Raw genomic sequence first — 23,112 nt, forward strand, 5'->3', positions numbered from 1 at the left:
GTTTGGGTTGTGGTGTAGCTCATTTTTGTTGGTTTTGGTGGATTGAATCACCCAATGCCCCTTGCAATTGAGAAATGTGGACCTGCTTTAATAAAACATTGTGAAAAAAAAAAAAAAGAGATGACAGAGTCTATGGAAAGTCTCACATTTGAAAGAGTCCCTTCGAGCATCTCCACTCGTTTTAGGAGCGCTGGAAGGGCAAAGTCTACCATTTGAAAAGAGAAAGGGCAAGAGTAAGGGTGATTACTATTCATTATTTTTTTATTTTGTATGTCTTGTAAGTGTGTACATAGTATGTTTGTTCTTTGACTAATTTGTTTAAGTGTGTTGTTAAAAAACAAATTGTATTTATTTGGATATTTGTGATTTTACAACAGTATAAGATGTATACACATTCTAAGGGCAACAAGATATGTACGTGGGTTGGCAACAATGTGGTGTTTCCTGTTGCAAAAAAACGCAAGCCCTGGCGAAAGTTGCACGAGCAACTGAAAGGGCTTCTGCCCTTGGCCTAATCTCCCCTCCATTTTGGAACTAGTGGAGATGATTTTTTTGGGTTGAAGGCAAATTCAATCCAATTACCAGGGCACTTGAATGATTGTTGGAGATGCTCTTAGGCCATCTCCAGCTGAAGGGTCTATGTTTAGCCTCCATCCAGATTATAGCCTTACAAGAAATTATTTTTTAATGAACAATCCTAGACCATATTTATATACAATCTCCAACCGAAGTAGGCTATTTTTTAGCCCCCTCAATAATTTATTATTTTAAGTTTGTTCTTTAATTTTATTGGTTAATTGAATTAAACTACTATATTAAAATAATATTTTTGGGCATATTTTGAGTATCACTTGTCGCTAAATGAATAAGCATCTGGACATAATTTGAGTGCCACTTGAAGATGTGGCCACTTGAAAATTATTGAAAAAATTAAAGGAAAGATTATTGGAAGATGTAAAGAGAAGACTGTGTATGAAAAAAATGTTTGAGGTGAATAGAATGTGAAGAATTGAAATAAAATGAGAAAAGATGATATGGAATGGTGAAAATGATGTGAAAAATGTTGTAGAAATATCTTAGGTATTTATAAGAAAAAAATTAGATTTTTTTTTTTTAATTTCATCTTTAAAAAAAAATAAAATCCAACTGGGCCCAGTTAAACGGCTGGCTGGCTAGTTAAGGATGCCCAACCTGCCGGCTATATGGCTAGATTTTGACCAGACGGGTCCCAAGATTTTTTTGGCCTAGATCTCCATTGAAGATGAGTTTTGTGTATAAAAGAACTATCTTTTGACCTATAACATTATGGCCAACCCGATTGGAAATCGCTTAGCATTTCTCAAAATTTGAATTCTGTATGCCCATTTTGGAAATTATGAAAGTTTTGCATCCTATGATTAAAAATGTCCACTTTTGTGATTAGCTTTTCATTATTTTATTTCCAACGATGACAAATTTTATTATTTTAAACATATACATATCGGCACAAAGTGTAACGCGTGCTAATGGATTTTACTCGAGCATTCGTAATAGTATAGTGCATTAATTTTGCGAGATTTGACTATATATTGTTTTCTGGCCATATCCTTGCAACAGCAATTAACAATAAAAAGATTAGGCGCTGAGAGTGAGAGAACTCCAAGTCTACAAAAGCAACGACGCGTACTCGCGCTGAAACCATCAGATCCAAAACCGCGATCGCAGCTCCTTCCTGCAATGGATTTTGCAGCGCGTGATCTCGGAGTTTCGAATTGAAATGCAGCCGAATCTGTCTCCCTTTGGCAGCGTTTTGGCGAATCCGTTTTTGTTCAATGGCGATTTGAGCGAGGGCATTGAGACCCCTGGGGTTTTGTTCTTGGTCCCCTTTTTGCTTTTCCAAGGTGGTGCAATGGATTTATCAAAGGTCGGCGAGAAGATTCTGAGCTCCGTTAGGTCTGCCAGATCGCTCGGCCTTCTCCCCTCTGCTTCTGATCGACCAGAGGTGATTGAAATTTCGGTTTTTGCACGTAATGCAGCTTTTTGGCGCTCCAATTCGATGCGTTTCCTGTTTAGTTGTGTGAAACTTGATTGTTTCAGAGTAAAAGCGAGTTGAAATTGTGTAATTAGATCATGTCATTTGATAGTGTTTGTTCTAAGTGTGTGAATTTTGCTTTATATACTGAATTATAGTTTGTTTTGGGTGATTATCTGCGGTTTCGTGGTAATTAAGAAGAAGGTTTAATTGAATAATTATCATTTTAAGAGCAATGCTTATTAATCTGATGGTCTAGTTAATTCACTGTGAAGTAGGGAACGAAAATGTTGTGCTTACTGCAAAATTTGGCTGCTTGGCACAGGGGTAACATTAATTTTCCGTTCTTAATGTCTTCATGTGTTGTTTACCTTATCGAACAGGTTCCTGCGCGAGCTGCGGCTGCTGCAGCTGTTGCTCGTGCTATTGCTGGACTGCCTCCGCATCAAAGGTTTAGTCTATCATCAAGCTCTGAAGAATTGAGCTCAATATATGGAAGCAAACATCATGGTCAAGAAGTAGAGGAGATAGAGGAAGAATTCTATGAAGAGGTGCTACTATATAATTATGTTTTTATTTTATTTTATTTTGTAGCCCTCATGACTTGTAGTTTGTTAATGTTAGGTTATTTAGGAATTTACCAAGTCATCTTCCATGTTTCAAGCAGTAGAAAGGTTGCTAACGGTAGCTCATAATCATAGGAAATAGTTTTTTTGACAACCACAAGAAGAAATGTCAATTGTGTTCTGCGATACTTCCTCAGTTATAAAACGTTTGTGTCAATCAGAAGACTAGCCCTCATGAGATTTATATTTGTGGAACTGCGGTGTTGAACATGCTATTGGTAGCTCACACATGTAGGAGATAATTTTTCTCAACAACCAAAAATGATATATTTTCATTTATTTGGGCAGTTATTTATTCATTTTCTTAGTTATTCTCTAAGAAGCTGTTTTGAAATATTTAATCATGTCAGAGGTAGTTGAAAATCCATATCTTAACCATTCTGCGGTTGATGACAATGAGGAGTAAATCATTGAAACAACTTGGATTCCCTCACTCCAACCTTATAAATTATTCTAAGTAGTCTAAGTATGTATTCTCCACAGTACGATTATGACTTTTGGACTTGTAATTCATTACTTTGTACATATAAAGTGTATGGTAGAGAAATGAATTATATCATAATTCTTCTACTCCTTTCTCTTTCCTTGGTTTACTATGTTATTGGGACCCCTTATCTTTCAACAAACCTTAAGTTAAGTCACAAACAAAATGAACCATTTTTATTGACGTCATGCTAGGTTCTAAAAGACGCTAGGCGCTAGTCGGGCGGTGGATTGGAGCCTAACGCCTAGGTGGGCTAGGCGGATTTAAGTAAATTAACTATATATTGTATAAATAAGTGCCTATTTATACTTTGAAAAACACATAATTGTATTAGGATGCATAAATTGCATAATAAAATGACTATAAAGTATTAGAACATATTGAAAGCATAAGGAACAAACATATAATGAGTGTTCATTTAAGTATCCAATAAGTCTCTTACATTTTATTGAACAAATAAAATGCAAAATGAAAGTTATAGATTTTCTGTCTAAGTGGGAGTCGCAACCTAGGGGGGTACCTAGGCAGGTTTAGGCAGGCTAGGCGGATGCTTAAGCGGGTCTGGGTGCCCTTTAATTTTGAAATGCCTATGGACTAATCAGGGCGGTGGCCAGCTGCTTAGCGCCTAGGTGGGGCCAAGATGGTGCTAGGTGGGAATTTTTAGAATAGTGGGCTGCTATTATTATTTTGTTGTTGTTGTGGTTATGTTTTCGTTGGTAATTTTATACCTTCTCTTTCTCTCTAATAATACTTGCTAATGCTTCCACTTCTTGACGGAGTGTTTATTCAACGGTTACCATTTCTGTGTGGATTTTTTTTGAGAAGAAACTATAACAGTTTATTAAAAAAGAAAAGTGTAATACACAGAAGTGGATAAGAAATCCACCAAGAACAGAACAAGAAAAACTCTCCAGAGGATCAGATTACAAGTAGGACAACCTCAACCAAAATCATTTTACTACTGCTAACATATCCCACAGTATGTGAGAAAGAGAGTAATTCTTAAATTCATTTGAAACTGAAGCCCAGAAGGCTGCCCAATATCTTACTCTTCCCCATAGATCTGCTACACCATTTCTGTGTGGATTAAATTTGAATTATCTTGTCTTAAAAGCTTTGCAACTACCTCTTAAATGTAGAATTTTGATCCAGTCAGACATATTTTGGAGCATATTCCATCTGAAGAAAGTGAGCTGGCTTATTTTGAGAGACAGGTGATTTTGTAGTTTCTCAATCTTCCTTGCAACCCACATATTCCAGTTTCTTCATTTTGTTCAGCATGTATGCTAGTCTTTTGTTTCCCAGGTAGAGGATTACCCTCGAAGTTGTCTTTTTCATCTTCAATGGACTATTCTGATGTTTTGCATCAGTTCAATTGTTTTATCAAAATATTGCATAATTGAGTTAAATGTCCTGTTTTCTTGAACTCTTTGTTTCAATCTTGTACTAGAATGTTAAATAATTTTTCATATGTTTGTGGCTAGTTAGCTTACATGTGATGCCATAGTCATTCGGAAATTCTTCACACGTAGGACTTAGTTACATATACATGTTACTGTTCAGATGATTCGATCTGCAAATGGTTCACTACTCTATGAGCTCAATTGGTAAAAGTAACCTCTTTGGTAATTTATAACCATTTGCTTTCTACTAATCATGGTTTTGAACCAACCAATGCTTTTCATGGGCCTATCATGCCTTCATTCTCTATTATTGTCAGATTCGTTATTTGGGTTGAATTGAAACAGGACAAATTGTTGATGAAATGAACGAGTCTATATCTTGCAGCAGCAGTATTGACAATTCTTTTGGATCTGTGTATGCATAGCCTTTCATTCTTGTCTGATATTCATTCTTCTTATGTTACATCACGAGCACTTAAATTCAATTGTCTCTCTTTGAATGGTGTTTCCACTTTTTTATCTATCTTGCACATTCACTTTTTATCGATTACATGTCCTTGTCAACATAATTTGCAATGCTTACATTGCTGGCTGAAACCCATATCATATGCATTTATAAAATAGTCATAGTCTATTTTTGCATGCTTGTGGCATGGTTATTTGGAAGTGTAATAATCAATTCCATTGGTTATGTTCTTTCAACCTCTTGTCTAACAATGTTATCTACCATCTAAACCCTCATTTGTAGGCCGCTCTTAGATTGGCACAACTGGATAGAGTAGCTGAACGTTTATCCCGCAAGGTTATGGAACATCATGAAGTAATGGGTAAGTTTTAATCAAAATGTCTAAACCTTTTCTGCGATTGTTTTGAAGTACATTAAGGAAGTATCATACTGCATGGCCTTCTGGAAATCTTACCTATATAAGTTATTGAAATTGTGCTTTAAACTCCTAAACAGTCCTTTGAAATATTGGAATAGAACATCATGAAGTAATGGGTAAGTTTTAATCAAAATGTCTAAACCTTTTCTGTGATTGTTTTGAAGTACATTAAGGAAGTATTATACTGCATGGCCTTCTGGAAATCTTACCTATATAAGTTATTGAAATTGTGCTTTAAACTCCTAAACAGTCCTTTGAAATATTGGAATACTTTTGGTCACCCCCTAAAGTGGGGGTGATGCCCACCACCCCATTGGTTGACTTTAGATTAGTACATTTTTGAGAGTCGTGTTTTTTTTATCAATTCAACCAATCTAATCTAACTGTAACCAATGAGGTGGTGATCATCACCCCCACTTTAAGGAGGAGAAAGGAGGAGGGGGAAAGGAGGGGGGGGGGTGGGTTGAGCAAAAATGCACGCTTTGGAATGTTATGCGTTTTTATCATCGTATTGCTATTGTATCGGCAAATTGAAATATCTTAACATTTGTTTCCAGGGTGGCAGATTAGTTGAGTGGTTGTTTATTCAACGCTACTCTCTCTTTCTCTCTCTCTCTCTCTCTCTATCTCTCTCTCTCTCTCTCTCTCTCTCTCTCTCGTGTTCTGGCTCAACAATAGTTCATTGCTGGAGTTTGATTTACAATATATTTCAGTTTCAAATGAGATCTTGACACTTACTTTTGGCCAGTGAAGGGGATGCATTTGGTCAGGGAATTGGAGAAAGACTTGAAAATTGCAAATGTCATCTGCATGGTAAGCCCTTGCAGGACGTGTCATCCAGAATGTGGTCATTCTGAATTTTTCATTTGCTTCTATTGATTATTTGATATAACTTTGTTTTTGTCGAAACTCTTTTTATATGTTTTTTTTATGTCAGACTCCTTTTATATGTTTGATCTGGCTTTTATTTATTAGGGAAAATGACAAGTCACCCATTTCAGTTACTGTAAAATAGTCTGTTATCTCTAAATGTAATTAGCTGTGCTAATGTTTGTGTTTAGTTAGAACTGTTATAAGGTAGGTAGTTAAGGGGCATCTTTGTAAATAGCCAAAGGCTATATATATGTCTTCACAGTGTACAAAATAATTAATTCAGAAATACAATTGGAAAGCTTACAGAGGAAGTTTCCAGATTCTATATGGTATCACACCATTTCTGCTTCACAGCATCGATCCTTCCGCTCCCTCGACTCGATTGATCGATCGATTCTTGATCGATCTTTCTGTTCTTCTCCTCTGATTCTTCAGTTTCTCTTCTCCGATCTCTCTTGCATCAACATCTTTGCAAGCTATGGCGGCGCAATCATCTTCGCCACCACCTGCATCGTCTTCTCCGTCGGTTCAAAACCCTAATTTCTCTAGAAATCCAAGTCCTCTGAGTTCCTACACCTCCCTTACGATCCACAACATCGGCAGCATGGTGCCGATCAAGCTGAAACGATCGAACTATCTGCCATGGCGTGCGCTGTTTGGCCCAATTCTACGGCGCTACAAGCTTCTTGGAATCATTGATGGTACTGATGTATGTCCATCGCCCTTCCTACCTGATCGCAGCATTAATCCTGCCTTTGAGGAATGGTACGAAAAAGATCAAAATCTCTTGATCTGGTTCAATTCCACACTTTCTGAGGAAATCATCCCCTTCACGGTGGGTGTTTCTTCGTCTCGCGAACTCTGGTTGAAGCTTGAACAGAGATTTGGTGGAATTTCAGAGGCTCATATTCATCAATTACGGTCGCGTCTCCAATCTGTTCAGAAAGGTTCTCGCTCCATCTCCGAGTATCTTCAAGAAATTAAGGATATCTCAGACTCCTTGCAAGCTGCTGGTGCCTCGGTTTCTGATCGCGACCTAATTGCAGCCACACTTCATGGCTTGCCTGATGATTTTGAGTCCTTCATTGACTCAATCATGCTTCGATTGTCCTCTACCTCTCTTGATGAACTCCATGGTCTTCTTCTCACTAAAGAACTGTCCATGGCTCGACGCAAAAACATCAGTTCATCCTCTGTTGCTGAACCTTTTCAAGCCTTCTCGGTGCACTCTCAGCCTCCTCTGCTACCTACTCCTTCAGTGTTTGCTGCTCAGCACCAATCTTCATCCTGGCAACTATCCAAATCTACAAATCGTGGCAAACATAACAGAGGCCATTCCTTCTCTCACAGAGGCAATCGCAATTTCCAAATGAACCGTGGCAATTACTCCAACATTCGTGGAAATCGTAACTTTCAAGGCTCTCGTCATCCTCAAGGCTCTTCCCATTTCAAAGTTCCCTGTCAAATCTGTGGTTCTAACAGTCATGAGGCTCTTGATTGTTTTGATCGAATGAATCCTGACATCTGTGGTCGGATTCCTCCTGCTAAACTCGCTGCTATGTATGTCAATCAATCTGCCAAACGAGCTCAGCCTTGGTTGATTGACTCGGGTGCGACTTCTCACATTACTAATGATGTTGCCAACATTTCTTTTCCCACTCCCTATACTGGTGAAGATAAAGTGTATATTGGTGATGGTAAAGGTCTTTCTATTCATCATATTGGTTCATCTGCTTTGCATACTCCTCATACTTCCTTTAAGCTGCAGAATGTTTTACATGTTCCCTACATGAAACATAATCTCTTGTTTGCTTATCAGTTTCTCAAAGATAATAACTGTTCATTGACCCTTGACCCTTATGGATCCACTGTCAAGGATCGTATTTCGGGGAAGATGCTTTTGCGGGGACCCGTTAGAGATGGATTCTACCCTCTTCAAGGCTCCAGCACTTCTTCACTTTCTTCTCCCTCCGCTCTGCTCAGTGTCAAGGCTCCTGTCAAAGTTTGGCACCGACGCTTGGGTCATCCATCCTCCTCTATTTTCAGAAGGGTAATTTCTACTAATAAACTGGCCTTATAAGGCAAGTCTACTATTGATTTCTTCTGCTCAGATTGTGCTCTTGCCAAGAATCATAAGCTTCCTTTTGGAATTTCTTCTTCAACAACAAATCACAGTCTTCAACTTCTACACTGTGATCTGTGGGGTCCAGCGTCTGTTCTCTCAAACAGTGGTTTCAAGTACTATTTGCTCATTGTTGATGACTTTAGCAAATATAGCTGGTTCTTTCCTTTGAAGTCCAAGTCAGATGTTTTTTCTACATTTGTTGTCTTCAAATCTTATGTAGAAAATTTACTTGGCAATAAAATCAAAGTTTTGCGCTCCGATTCAGGGGGTGAATTCATCAGTACCTCTTTTGCTTCCTTTCTCAGTACACATGGCATTTTTCACCAATTTAGCTGTCCACATACCCCTGAACAGAATAGTTGTGCTGAGAGAAAGCACAGGCATCTTGTTGAGACAGCTCGTACTTTGCTAGTTGCTTCTCATGTTCCTCATGTATTTTGGGTTGAAGCCTTCTCCACTGCCATCTATCTTATTAATCGGCTTCCCATCTCTGGTATTTCCTCATCACCATGGGAATTATTATTCAAGCAACCCCCAGATTACTCTAAACTTAAAGTGTTTGGTTGCCACTGCTTCCCTTGGCTCCAACCATATGTTCACAGCAAATTAGATGCCAAGAGCAAAAGTTGCATTTTTCTCGGATATAGCCTTCAACACAAAGGCTATAGATGTCTTGATCCCCTCACCACTCGAATTTACATCTCCAGACATGTTGTCTTTGATGAAAGTTCTTATCCATTTCAATCATTGCAGCCTCCCTGTTTCTGTCCCAACCCATCCTCACCAGCAAGCTCTTCCTCTTTGGATCTTTATTTTGAGAAATATATTCCCCATCTCTCTACTAGCCGTGCACCATCTTCTTCACCTGTTTCTACTTTTGCCTCCGATTCTCCCCATCCTTCTTCTTCTCAACCCATTTCAGTCCCTGCTGTTTCCAGTTCTGACTTTGTTTCTGACTCCTCCACCTTACCCTTAAGTCAGTCCAATCCTCCTCCTCTTCCTCTTAATTCTCATCCAATGATCACAAGATCCAAAGCTGGCATTTATAAATCTATCCCTCATGCCTATGCAGCAACTAAGCATCCTCTTCCCGTTGACACTGATTATGTTCCCAGTACATACCTGCAAGCTTCTAAGCATGCTCATTGGCGAGCTGCAATGCAAGATGAGTATAATGCATTGATCTCTACTGGTACTTGGTCCATTGTCCCCTCTCATCCTTCCCAAAATATAGTTGGATGTAAATGGGTGTTTCGAGTTAAGAAAAAGGCTGATGGCACCATTGACAGATTTAAGGCCCGACTCGTGGCAAAGGGTTTTCATCAACAAGAAGGTATTGACTTCCAAGAGACCTTTAGTCCAGTTGCCAAGCCAGTTACCATTCGGATCTTACTCAGTCTTGCTGTCCAACATAACTGGTTTCTCAATCAATTGGATATAAGCAATGCCTTTCTTCATGGTGACTTAAAGGAGGATGTCTACATGCAACAACCTCCCGGGTTTGTTGATCCCAATTCTCCTACTTCAGTTTGTAAGTTGAAGAAATCCCTATATGGACTAAAACAAGCTCCTCGAGCTTGGTTTGATAAACTTTTTCAAGCTCTTCATTCTCTTGGGTTTCAACAATCTTCATCCGATGCCTCATTGTTTGTTCTTCATGGTCCTCATTTGGTTATTGTTCTTGTGTATGTTGATGACATTCTAGTAACCGGTCCTCACTCCCAAATCTGTCAACAGTTTATCACCCAACTCAGTTCTCAGTTTCCAGTAAAGGATCTTGGTCCTTTACACTACTTCTTGGGCTTAGAAGTACACAGATCCTCCCATGGCATTTTTGTTCATCAATCCAAATACTTAATTGATCTTCTTAAGAAAACACACATGGAGGGTGCCAAACCGTGCTGCACACCCCTTAGTTCCACCAAATTAGATAACAGTGGGCCTCTCTTGTCCAACCCCACTGAATATCGTTCTATTGTTGGGGGATTACAATACCTTACTTGGACTAGACCAGATCTCGCTTTTGCTGTCAACCAGATCTGCCAATTCATGCATGCTCCCAGGGAACAACATCTTCAGGCAGCTAAACGAGTTCTCCGATTTCTTAAAGGTTCTCTTTCCCACGGTTTATGGTTCACAAAGGGTTCAACCCATCTTTCAGCATACTCTGATGCTGATTGGGCTGGCTGTACTTTTGATAGAAGATCTACCAGTGGCTATTGTGTGTTCTTAGGCTCCAATCTCATTAGCTGGAGTGCTAAGAAACAAAGTACTGTTGCACGGTCATCTACAGAGGCTGAATATCGCTCCTTAGCTCATACAGCTGCTGAACTTACTTGGGTTTGCAAAATCCTCAGAGATCTTCACTTCCCTATCCCTACACTGCCTACACTTTGGTGTGACAACATCTCAGCCATCTCTCTAGCATCTAATCCTGTTTTTCATGCTCGTACAAAGCATGTTGAGATTGATTACCACTATATTCGAGAATTGGTTCTAGCTAATCTTCTCAAAGTTCAGTATGTTTGCAGTGCAGACCAATTAGCTGATCTTCACACCAAGTCCTTATCCAAAAGTCGATTTCAGTTCCTGTGCTCCAAGCTTCCCATTGGAATCTGTTCTGATTCCCCTTCTAGCTTGAGGGGGTGTATTAGGGAAAATGACAAGTCACCCATTTCAGTTACTGTAAATTAGTCTGTTATCTCTAAATGTAATTAGCTGTGCTAATGTTTGTGTTTAGTTAGAACTGTTATAAGGTAGGTAGTTAAGGGGCATCTTTGTAAATAGCCAAAGGCTATATATATGTCTTCACAGTGTACAAAATAATTAATTCAGAAATACAATTGGAAAGCTTACAGAGGAAGTTTCCAGATTCTATATTATTTACTGTTTTTGTAATTGTATTTGCAGAATGGAAGGCGGCATCTGACCTCATCAAGGAATGAGGTTTCTAGGGATCTCATTGTAAATTCGAATTCCAAAAAGAAACAAGCTCTTCTGGTATGTTTGTTACTTTGTGCATGGTTAGCAGTAACAATCTTTTTTAGATATTTTTCCCTGGTTCCTAGGGATCCCATCATAGTCACTTCGATAGTTCTTGTTGCATAAGCATAACCTTACGTATACAGTTTCCTATTTTTATGAAAATCAGGACATGCTTCCTGTTTTAACTGAGCTTGGTCATGCACTGAAAATGCAAGCAGAGCTCGAGTCTCTGGTTGAGGAAGGAAATTACTGCAAGGTGGGTTTATATATCTGTTCTCCTGCAGTTTATATTATACTCTCCAGTTTTCGTTTCATGTTGCATTTTAATCTTTATAATTATTTGGTTAAATTCTCATGTATATTTACAGGCCTTTCAAGTCCTGTCTGAATATCTACAGCTGTTAGATACTTTTTCAGATCTTTCTGCAGTACAAGAGATGAGCCGTGCTGTAGAGGCAAGTATTAAGCTACTATTAAGAAGCATTTTTTGTTAACAGATTCACTGATATTTCATATGTCTCTGTGCCTCAATATTCTTTACCATGGATTAAAAAAAGTCTTTAGTTTATGGTTTACATATTTACACTAGATTATACTTTATTTATTAAAATATAAAAAAACTGTTGGCCCACATCCTAATAAGCTATGGGAGTAGGGTGGTCAACCAACAAAAATTGTATCATGTTGCTGGAGCAAGGAGATCCTCAGTGCAAGTCCTTCCAATTGGAACCTTCCCACTTCCCAATATGAGTCCTTTTTTATTTTATTTTATTAATTTTTTTTTTAATTTTATTATTATTATTTTTTATGCAAGTGATATTGGGGGGTGTGGGGGAGTCGAACTCGAGACCTCGGGTGCAGGGGTGGATGCTTGAGTCTTAACCAACTACAAGCCCCTTGCTGAACCTTCCAATATAGGTTGAGTTTCACATGTTGGGTTGTAGTGGTGGATCTACCCACACGGCAGGGGTATTTCAGGATATAGAATAATCATGGAGTCTTGCCTTGCATCCCACCACTTGAATTTTAGGTACTACTGGTAAACCAACAAACTTTATCATGCTTACATTTTCTTTTTTCATAACATGGGTGTAGGTTTGGCTTGGAAAAACTCTTCAAAAGCTGGATTCCTTGTTGCTAGGAGTGTGCCAGGAGTTCAATGAGGAGGGCTTTATAACTGTCAGTGCTTTTCTTTCTTTCTTTCTTTCTTTTGTTTCCCTTTTCCTGATAACTGGATCATTAATTTCTCTCAAATGCTGCATGAAGATTTTGTAGATTTCTACATGAGTTTCATTACATATAGTTGTTCTTAGATTACATTTATTTCAAATAGCTTGATATTCTTTTAAGTGGTCATTATCCTTTACACAATGATATTGATGAGGAGGATACAGAAATACCATGGTTCAAATTTCTGTAAAGATATCTGCTTTCTTCATATTATTTAAGGAATATCAGTACCAAATTATGTATACAAGAGGGACGAAGCACCTAGTAAGTGAAATTAGTATTTTTTGTTCTCTCTCTCTCTCTCTCTATGTTCTGCTCCAGTCAGTCCGAGTTTCCTTTGCTTTGTACCATTTGGTATGTGAATTGAGAAACAACTTGTCTTATCCAACCATGTATTGAAGTGATCTTATGTCTGATTCTTGAGTTAATATTATGTTGCTCCCTGTTTGAAGTAAAGGGTTATGTTGCTCCATTTGTTATTTTGAGTTACTTTTATGTTGATTACTGATAGGTATCTTCTACGTAATTTGATTGCTCCAAAGTAATTTCATTGCTTGTACCTTGTGCTGAACTAATTTTACCTGCATTCTTAAACTTCTGTTAGTTTGATATTGTCTTATTCCTATTTTTGAAAGTTCTAATAAATGTTTGATACGTTTTCTGTATTTGATTGATATAAAACTGGGGCTGTTAGTTGGATTCTGTTTTTGTCAAGTAAAATTTGATTGGAAATAGGAAAAGCAACTAGGGATATACGGAAGACACTATTCAGAAAAATAAAATTAAAACAAGCACCAAATTTAAACACCCAGGAGAAGGTAAAATCTTTGAACTGAATGGCATTAGAGAGCTGCAAGGAATAGCATCAATAAATGAGTGGTATTTTACTCAATTCACTATTTAGAGCTTTCTGGTTATTGTAGATCCACGTATTAATGCTGCAACCACTTTAGTGAGAGCATGTTCAGAAAAGTTTTAAGTTGCAGCAGCATCATTCTTCTCTTTTTTCTGGATGATAAGTTTAAGTTGAGGGATCAATTGTATGCTCTTTCAGGTTTTGTGTGATGTTTATTTTGACTTGATACACTATTAAATGCTGAACAGGTGGTCGATGCTTATGCACTAATTGGGGATATCTCTGGCCTTGCTGAGAAGTTACAAAGTTTCTTTATGCAGGAAGTTCTGTCAGAAACCCACTCTATATTGAAGAATATTGTGCAAGAGGAGGTATGCTGATATAATTATGATTTAGAAGTAGAATAGTTCATGCAAAAGTGTTGGGGTAACACAGAAAATAAAATATCTCCATATAGTTGTGGATTTATTTCTTGAAACTTATGTTTACTCTGTCTGTCCCAACCACTCTCCCCCTCAACACCGCGCCCGCCCAACCCACCCCCCTCTCCTTTTCCCTCCCTCCTCTCTTTCTCCAAAACAATAATGTGGAGACAAAGATAAATTTGGCAGCAACCTGAAAATGACGTGTATACAAATTAAGGAGTTTCAGATAAGGCAGAATTTTGCTTCTCTAGGGACACTGCAGTAACAGGTGGCTATGTAAGACCTCTGTGGAAAGCTCTGACGATGGGTATACAAAATGTGGGTACAAAACAACTTATCATGTTAGGGTGGCTGGATCATTTTTCAGAAAGGTTACTGTTTTGGTTGTGGACAACAGAAGTTTTTTGAGCTGATGTTATTTGAGGCAAGACTATGATTCAGAAGGGATTCTGGATTCATCCCAGGTTTCTCTTTGTACAATTGGGTAACTCATAATGACAGTCAAGGGTCAGTCTTGGGTGAGTTGAGGATTGCACGAAAGTTCAACCCAATCATCACATGGTAGAAGATGAGGAAAGCGGTCGGATGGGTACACTTGGGCAAATAGAGGATAGCAGGAAAATTGAGTCCATAAACACAAGGTAAACAATGAAGAATGGGGAAGGGTACATTTGGGAGTAAGAAAAGGATGAGTGCACCATAATCTAGTATCCTACAGAATAAAAAATGAAGACTAGGAAAGGGGTAGAAGGATGGGAAGAAACCTAGGGGGCCTAGTACAGGAAAGGGTAATACTGGTCTGAGGAAAATGTTAGTAGGCATACATACAAGGCCCAAGAATTAGAATTGTTGGACGAGGGACTGGATCATGATATTGTTGGTTGTGGGAGCATATTAGAGGAAAATCGCGGATGACTCCAAAAGTTGGTAGAGCTAATGACCCTAATTTATTAAACCGCAGACCAAAATCAATTTGGAATGGCTTCATCAGAGGCTGGGTATTGGGAAGATCAGAGAGAGTTTTAACTACAACAGAGGCTTGGGCCTTGTCTGATGCAAAATTCTACCAGTGTTGGAATGTGTTCCAAACAAGAAGACCAAGTACCTGCTCATCTCCCCATATAAAGATGCTTATTCTTTCAGCATTGCCATTTCCCCTTCTAACTTGTGCAAGGTAGATGCAAGTGCTTGGAATAGTGGGTGCTGGGGCTGGAGATTTCCTTTTTGGTGGAGGGGTTTTTGGGAGAGTGCAGATTAGAAGGCAGTTCTCTGTGGCACTTTGCAGTTTTGGTGGTTGTTAGGATTGTTTGGATGGAAAGAAACAAAAGATTTTTTTTTTAACATATGAACTAGGTGGGTTTTCTTTGGGGGAAGAATACTTTTGGCATTCTTCCTGATGTCTGCGTCAAGACATTTTAGACAGTCCTTAGGTTTATCTTTGCAGGGGACCTTATTCTTTCAATTTTTCTGCTTTTGCAGTTTGTTTATAGCTGTTTTGTTTTGATAAAAGAGAGTATTTTGTATTAAAAAACAAAGAGATGATAAGATCTATGGTGTTCACTTTATAGCTGTATTGTGAGACAATATCTATACTTAGATGATTAATTTATCTTTGCAGGATCAGGGATTTCACATGCAAAATAGTCGGTACATTTTCTACATCCACCAGTGATAGTATCGTAATGTAACAGAACCATACATCTTGTATGGATGCTAATGCATTCTTATGTGATTCCAGACTTACCTACAGCGATCTATGCCTTCAGATACCTGAACCAAAGTTTAGGCAGTGTTTGTTAAACACACTAGCAATCCTATTCAAGTTGATGTGTTCATATCATGAAATCATGGGCTTTCAGCTGGATAATAGGGTAAACTTCAATTCACGCTTTTACTTGATCGTATTATTTTTCATTATATATTTGGTAATGTATTTATTTATTTTGGTTACATGCACTTCTTCCAAATTTTAAATAATGTTAGTTGATAGTTCCTCTTTGTTACTGCTTATTACTATTGGCTGGTAAAGTATATTTGAATATGTTTCCCATTGTTTACAACTTAACCTGTCCGTCAGAATGTTTTTTGCTATTCAGTATTGTCTCTAAATCATTTTCTGTTTGCTTTGTCATAACAATTGAAAACTGTATTGCAATACTTTTATGCACTCAAAGGTATTGATGTATCAATATTATACAATAAATTAAGCTGTTTTCTTCTGTTACTAGTTTTCTTTGGATTCCGTTGAACTGTATTACAGCCATAGTGGTCACATACTTTACGACTGTAGGTATTTGGCATAAATATGGCTCCTACATACACACATGTTCGCACAAAAGCAGAATCATTTTATTTTCCAGGATATGAGAGAAATCTTTATGTCCTTGTTTTAGGATTCAGCCGGTAAAACTCCAAGCATGACACAGAAGGAAAGTGACATCTCTCCGACTCTTGGGGGGGTTCAGCAAATTTCATCTCCTTGTTCTTCCCAAAAAGTTAATGGCTCTCTCGCCGAATCTGTAGATATAGTGCCTGGTTCAGCGTACATAGATGAATCTACAACCACCTGCTCTTTGGTTGAACCTGCAGGAAACGCAACTTCCACTAATTATCAAAATTTAGTTGATGAGGCGAGTAAGGATGACAGTACAACATCAACAAGTGGATCCCCATGGTATCAACTACGAAAAGATGCCACAGCATTTATTTCACAAACCCTTCAGAGGGGACGCAAAAATCTTTGGCAACTCACAGCTACTCGTGTATCGGTCTTGCTTTCTTCGGCTTCTGTTTCTTCTGCTAGCATACACCAATTCTTGAAAAACTATGAAGATCTGGGTGTCTTTATCTTGGCTGGGGAAGCATTTTGCGGAATTGAAGCAGCTGACTTCAGGCAGAAGTTGAAGGCAGTGTGTGAAAATTATTTTTTAGCTTTTCATCGGCAGAATATACATGTAAGTCAACTTTACAGGTTTTGTCCTCCAAATAGGGCTATGCTATGTGATGACTGATATTGTGTTTGTTTATTTCTGTTCTTTCTAATTATTTATAAACTGATTGGTTACTGATTAAGAAATTATTGATTGTTATGAACTCGTGACCAAATAAGAGTTGTGGACTACCAGACATCGCTCACTGCCTGATGTTACACACATAAATAGTTTTTTATTGCATTTGCTTTTACTTGTCCAAACTTGTAATATCACATGCAAGATAAAACCCTACTTAGGTGGCATGTACATAACTGGTGTGCCACCATGGTTGTCCAGTCACATGTGTTCCCTGTTGTGTATTGCAATTCAAATGTATTAGAAACATTTTGTTTGAACAGTTTTGCCTCCCAACACTTATTTTATACATTCTCATTAGTTTATTTTTCGAAATTATGTTGTAGATTTAAACTTTTACTATGCACAAGCACAACACTGTCCAGATGCACTTATATAGATAGTTGATACTTAAATTTTTTTTTTAGGCGCTTAAAATGGTGTTGGAAAGAGAAATTTGGTTGATAATGCCACCGGATGCAGTACAAGAAATTACATTTCCCGGGCTTGCTGGTGATGGAGCACCTATAATTGTTCCATCTGAGGGTAAGTCTAATGCCAGGGTTCTACATTCTGATAAGTCTACAAGAGTTGTTGATACTAGTGCCAAGAAGAGTGGATTCTCTAATTGGCTTAGAAATGGAAACCCCTTTTTGTTAAAGCTGGCACATACATCCAAAGAAGGTCTTAAGTGGAACAGTACAACTGGTGAATCTGATGGTAATTTTAGCGAAAGGCTTGGTGATAAGGTCTCTCAACAAAACAGTGATTCAAGTCTTTCTGATGGTGCTAATTCTGTTTCGGAAGAAGATAATGAAGATCTTCTTGCAGACTTTATTGATGAGGATAGTCAACTCCCAAGTCGAATTTCGAAACCTAGACTGTCAAGAAATCAATCTTTACATTATAATGATGGAGAAATCATAGCTCAAACTGGATCATCTATTTGTCTTCTAAGGTGAACTGCTCTGTATTTACTGGAGAGATTAATGCACTTTCAGATATAAAAGCCTGAATTATGTATTTTGGAATGGATGCTTGACAGTTGATCTGTATTTTCTTGTACATTTTAGGTCAATGGATAAATACGCCAGGCTTATGCAGAAATTGGAAATAGTCAACGTTGAGTTCTTCAAGGTATCTTATACTCTTTATATATCTTTTTCTCACTTCCGTGTCTGTTCTTTATGCTTATTAATAAAAACCTGTGATGAGTCTATTTTTCCTGATTCAGTATATTGTTGCAGGGAATATGCCAGTTGTTTGAGGTATTTTTTCATTTTGTGTTTGAAACATTTGCTCAGCAAAACAACTATTCAGGTGGAAAAGGGTCACCTGATCCTATTAACTGTGAGTGCTTTCTTTTTCACTGCTTCAAACTATTTTGTGTTCTTTATCTGATCATCTACTGATTATGATACTTTGTGATTCTGATGCACACTTGAACCTTATCATGTTGTTCTACACAGATCGGCTGAAGACAGCCTTGTCCAGAATACAACAAGACTGTGACCAGTGGATAAAGTCCCCATCATCTTCATCCACATCTCTAAATTCGTCATATACAGACATCACACCTATGAGTCCTCCCAGTAACACACCAGGAACATCCTTTGGTCTCAAGGTATTAATTAAATATCATATGGTCCTCCTAGATCATCTTTTAGATGGAAAATAATAACAACTTTTCATTCCAAAATTTTTGAGTTTTATGCACCTTGTGCATTTATTACTTGCCCTATAAGTTAGAAAGTTTTATGTGCTGTACTTGTGCATTTATTCATATTGGCAGTTTATCATGGTCTGCAGAGCATATATGGGTTGGCATGCTACACCTATACAACAAGTTTCAGTCATCCTTTTTATTTTTTTTAAATGTTAGGAAACTATGATGCTGTACACTAGGTTCAATCTTTGTAATGTTGCAGTATAACTTCATAAATTTAAAGCAATTCCTTAGTTACAATGCTATACAGTGATGGCATGGAAGTTACCAGATGTTCTATACTCTCTTGGTTTTTTAGTTAGAAGTTAGAACTAAGCCATATGCAATATAAATCTGCTTTAAGTTGCACGACCATTTTGTTGCAGGAAAGATGCGCTGGTGCTGACACTATCTCCCTTGTTGCTCGAATATTGCATAGATCTAAAGCTCATCTCAAGACAATGCTACTTCAGAATAATGCTGCTGTGGTTGAAGACTTCTATGCACATCTGGTAGGTTCCTTTGTTATTGTCTGCTGGAGTTTTCCAAAGATTTCATGCTAGCTTGGTGGGGTGTTAATAAAATGATGTGATATGATCTTAGTTTAATTTTCCATAGTGGACGGTTTAGCGATAATTGACTAGGAACATGTTTTATTGGTATAAAATGATTCTTGTTACAATTGAATCTCATAAATAAATATCTCTGTGACATGGATGATACTATGATGGGGGTTGTATAATTGTATTTGTAAGTGATACTTCTTAGATTCTTACCAATGTGCATTTGACATTGAAAATAAAACCAAAGTAGGCTTGTAAGCCTTGTATAATTAACACTAATTTTTCTCACAATTAAGTTTTTGTATGTTTCTCACAATTTTATTAATATGACTTGTTTGATTTCTTTATTTGTTATTCATCTATAGGAGTCAAATGTTTTGACAAATCATTAATTTTTTTGATGAATGCCTATAATTCAGTTTGAATTTATATATATATCTTTATTAGGTTGATGCTGTACCAGATCTTGTAGAGCACATTCATAGGACAAGTGCAAGACAACTGCTCCATATTAATGGGTAAAACCAGAATTCATGGCCTGGTTGGGTTTACTTTACTATTAGATTTTTCTTTCTGCAGATAAATCAAACATCTTTTCATTTAAAAATGCTCCCCTTTTTCTCTTGGTTTCTACTTTGTCATTTCATGGAGAACCATTATTTGCAGTTATGTGGATCGGATAGCCAATGCAAAATGGGAAGTGAAAGAGCTTGGACTAGAGCATAATGGGTTAGTTTCTTGATATTTATTCTTTATTTATTTGAAAGTTTCTGGTTTCATTTTTATGATCTTGTACCATGCCGTTGACAATGATCTTTCAGATTTTGTAAAATTCCTTCTTGGGGCCAGCTAGTTTTTAACACATTGAAGCTTTATCTGTATGATAAATTAGGAGCGACATGTTTACAAAAACTGATTCTGTGTTAGTTATTTAGATCTTGGATGAGAACCAAACTTCAATTATGCTTATGGCTCTTCAATTTGTGGTCTTATGTTTCTGAAGGTTTTAACTTTTGTATCATATGGCATTATAATTTATTGTTTTCTTTTGGGCGTTTTCTTAAATATATCATTTGCCACAAATCCTCAAGTCTCAGAAATTTCTTCCCTGAGCATAACTTGTTTTAGGCCCTTCTTTTAGGTCTAATGCATGGTTCCTCTTTGCATGTCAATCCTTGACGACCATGTTCGCCTTGTCTTTTATGTGCAAGAAACAGAGATTTGTGAAAAAGTCTTGCTGAAATGGCTTTCACACCAATTTTTCCTCTCTACTACCATATGACAAATGTCAAGTTTTCTGACATGAGTTGTTGCTTTAATAGGTATGTTGATTTGTTATTGGGAGAATTCAAGCACTATAAAACAAGGCTTGCTCATGGGGGAATTCGCAAGGAGGTAATAACTGGCTGTTTTTCTTGGAACTTTCACAATAAAATGGAGAAGTTGCTCTTCTCTCAATAGGGTTCGAATGGTTAATGGGATGACTTGATTGGTTTGCTTCTGGAAATTGTGTATTCTTTGGGTATGGACTGTTATTGTGTGGTTATTCTGTTATGCCTTTATGCTCTATCTAAAGTTCCTTTTTCTCGGGTGGTAAAAGAAATAAGTTATTAGGTTTTACGTTGGGTATGCATTTTTATGGCGTGGTTATTCTGCCATGCCATTCTGCTCTATCTAAAGTTACCTTTTTCCCGGGTGGTAAAAGAAAATAATTTATTAGGTTTTACCTTGGGTATGGAATGTTATTGTGTGGTTATTCTGTTATGCCATCGTGCTCTATCTACAGTTCCGTTTTCCCGAATGATAACAGACAATAAGTTGTTTGGTTTTACGTTGTTTATATCAGACTACAGGGATAAATTGCTCTTATATTTTTGTATAATGGTATGCACTTTTGACATGACGCAACTGCTAAATATGAAATTGGTATCTGAATTGCATAGTGAATAACCACATGCTTGTGCTAAGAACTTTATGTGTTATTGAAAGTGGGCATGTATTTTAAAAATAAAAATGTGCTTGATTGCAAATATATGTATGTATACATGTAGGTTCAAGACCTCCTCTTAGAATACGGACTTGAAATTGTGGCCCAAACTCTCATAGAAGGACTGTCCCGTGTCAAGAGGTGTACAGATGAAGGGCGGGCTCTCATGTCATTGGATCTACAGGTTCTCTCTCAAATTGGACAAGATATGAATCTCAACATTCCTTTAGCGTTGCTCTCCTTTGCAGCTTAATAAATTTCAGGACTCCTTTGTGGGTTTTAGGTTTTGATCAATGGCTTGCAGCATTTTGTCGCAATGAATGTGAAGCCCCATTTACAAATAGTTGAAGCCTTCATTAAGGTAAGCTCAAACATAGACTAAATAGTTAGCAAGATCTTGGGGAATTCTGTTATATTGGTAAGTGACTAGAACAACTTGGTTGAAGTGGGGTTTTGAAACTAACTTTCACTCTCTTTCTACTCTTGGTCAGGCATACTATCTTCCGGAAACTGAATATGTACACTGGGCACGTGCTCACCCGGTAAGAGATTCCATCACTGCGGACCTTTTGTGGTTAGATTTTGGACACTGATTTTCTTACATCATGAATATGAACTTACCTTTTCCACTGCAGGAATACACAAAAAATCAAATTGTTGGGTTGATCAACCTTGTTGCCACTATGAAAAGTTGGAAGAGAAAAACCAGACTGGAAGTGCTAGAAAAGATTGAATGAGCATGCAACTTCGGCTAAGCGTGGTAGGTGTTTTAATCATTTAGAACCTCACGTATTGTCGTCTCTCACTCTTCACTTAAATTTTTTCTAATGAGCTATATATATTTGATTTTGTTTTGATTTTTCATCATCATGTGCACCGTACATGTTGATCCCGGTTGTATATTTTCTCGTGTCTGATTTTGTAATATATTGTCATCCCTAATAGGGACGATTAAATGTATTTTTGGATCACATGAGTCTCAAAATAATGATATATCAAGAGAAAAACGTACAATTGGAAGTTGGAACCACGAGCTTTCATCGAACTGTAGTAAAGCTTTCGCGCAATTTTCCGTTACCTTGCTTGAGCAGATGCTTATGAATTGGTTCTGTAGAATAGCTAGGGACCTTGAAATCTTCAGAGAAAGGAATCTTATCTATGTTTGGGTGAGCGATTGTGATTTCAAAGTCCCAAGTGACTGATGTTAAGTTATGAAATGTAAGATATAAAGCCCTCCATGACCAGTACAAAGGCATTTTAGAGAGATTTGCAAATACTTGGAAGGTGTCGTTTGCAAACCCTCCAACAAACCTTTGTAAATTGTAATGATTATGGAGCGCATTTCTTAATCCCTCCTATCAAATTTTTTGTGTGATCCATTTTTTATCAACTTGGACTCAATTTCTTGAAACTTGCCAATCCTTCTCCCCAAACATAATGTTTAGGGAAATGGTACCTCAAAGGATCTTTTTATTCTGTTAGTAATAGTTATCTAACATATATTTAGGACCCTTTTTTATAATCTTTTTTTTAAAATTTATTATTATTATTATTATTATTATTATTATTATTTTACTTTTTGTGTTTAAAATACGAGGAAAGTATATGGGTAAGGGACATATGAAGAAGGGTGATGGGAAAGGGAGAAATAAAAATGAATCAACAAAAACAAAATTTTGTAAGCATTTAGAGCTTTAAATAGTTATTGGTTTTGAGGTTTTTCGTTTTCATTTGTCTTTTTTTTTCCTCCACATATTTTCCGTCGTTACCAACTCAAAGGCTAAAATTTGAAAATAAAAAACCAAAATAGTTATCAAACGGTTATTATGTTGGGACAAGTAAACGGAGAAAAAGAACATCTATCCCAATTCTATGTGTGGAAATAATAACTTTGTAATCTTATTTGAA

At 37.3% G+C, this 23,112-nt stretch overlaps 1 protein-coding gene across 2 annotated transcripts; it reads left to right on the forward strand.

Moving 5' to 3' along the window:
• Positions 1-1,602: 1,602 nt before the first annotated feature.
• On the forward strand, positions 1,603-22,227 carry LOC137741723 (uncharacterized). 2 transcript variants are annotated; one of them, XM_068481437.1, is made up of 25 exons: positions 1,603-1,981; positions 2,395-2,562; positions 4,261-4,335; positions 5,273-5,351; positions 6,157-6,221; positions 11,317-11,406; positions 11,558-11,647; positions 11,760-11,846; positions 12,487-12,570; positions 13,726-13,848; positions 15,521-15,549; positions 15,641-15,773; positions 16,296-16,856; positions 17,378-17,907; positions 18,023-18,086; positions 18,197-18,299; positions 18,419-18,573; positions 19,041-19,166; positions 19,665-19,735; positions 19,884-19,946; positions 20,540-20,612; positions 21,269-21,388; positions 21,488-21,565; positions 21,696-21,746; positions 21,840-22,227. In XM_068481437.1, the coding sequence occupies exons 1-25, from the start codon at positions 1,757-1,759 to the stop codon at positions 21,939-21,941; spliced, it is 3,345 nt and encodes a 1,114-aa protein (XP_068337538.1). In that variant the 5' UTR covers positions 1,603-1,756; the 3' UTR covers positions 21,942-22,227. The 2 variants fall into 2 exon arrangements, with proteins under 2 accessions (XP_068337538.1, XP_068337539.1); XM_068481438.1 differs by lacking the exons at positions 1,603-1,981; positions 2,395-2,562 and having other exon boundaries at positions 4,280-4,335; positions 6,162-6,221.
• Positions 22,228-23,112: the final 885 nt, after the last annotated feature.

This window comes from Pyrus communis, chromosome 8 (genome assembly GCF_963583255.1).
Source record: "Pyrus communis chromosome 8, drPyrComm1.1, whole genome shotgun sequence".
NCBI lineage: Eukaryota > Viridiplantae > Streptophyta > Magnoliopsida > Rosales > Rosaceae > Pyrus > Pyrus communis.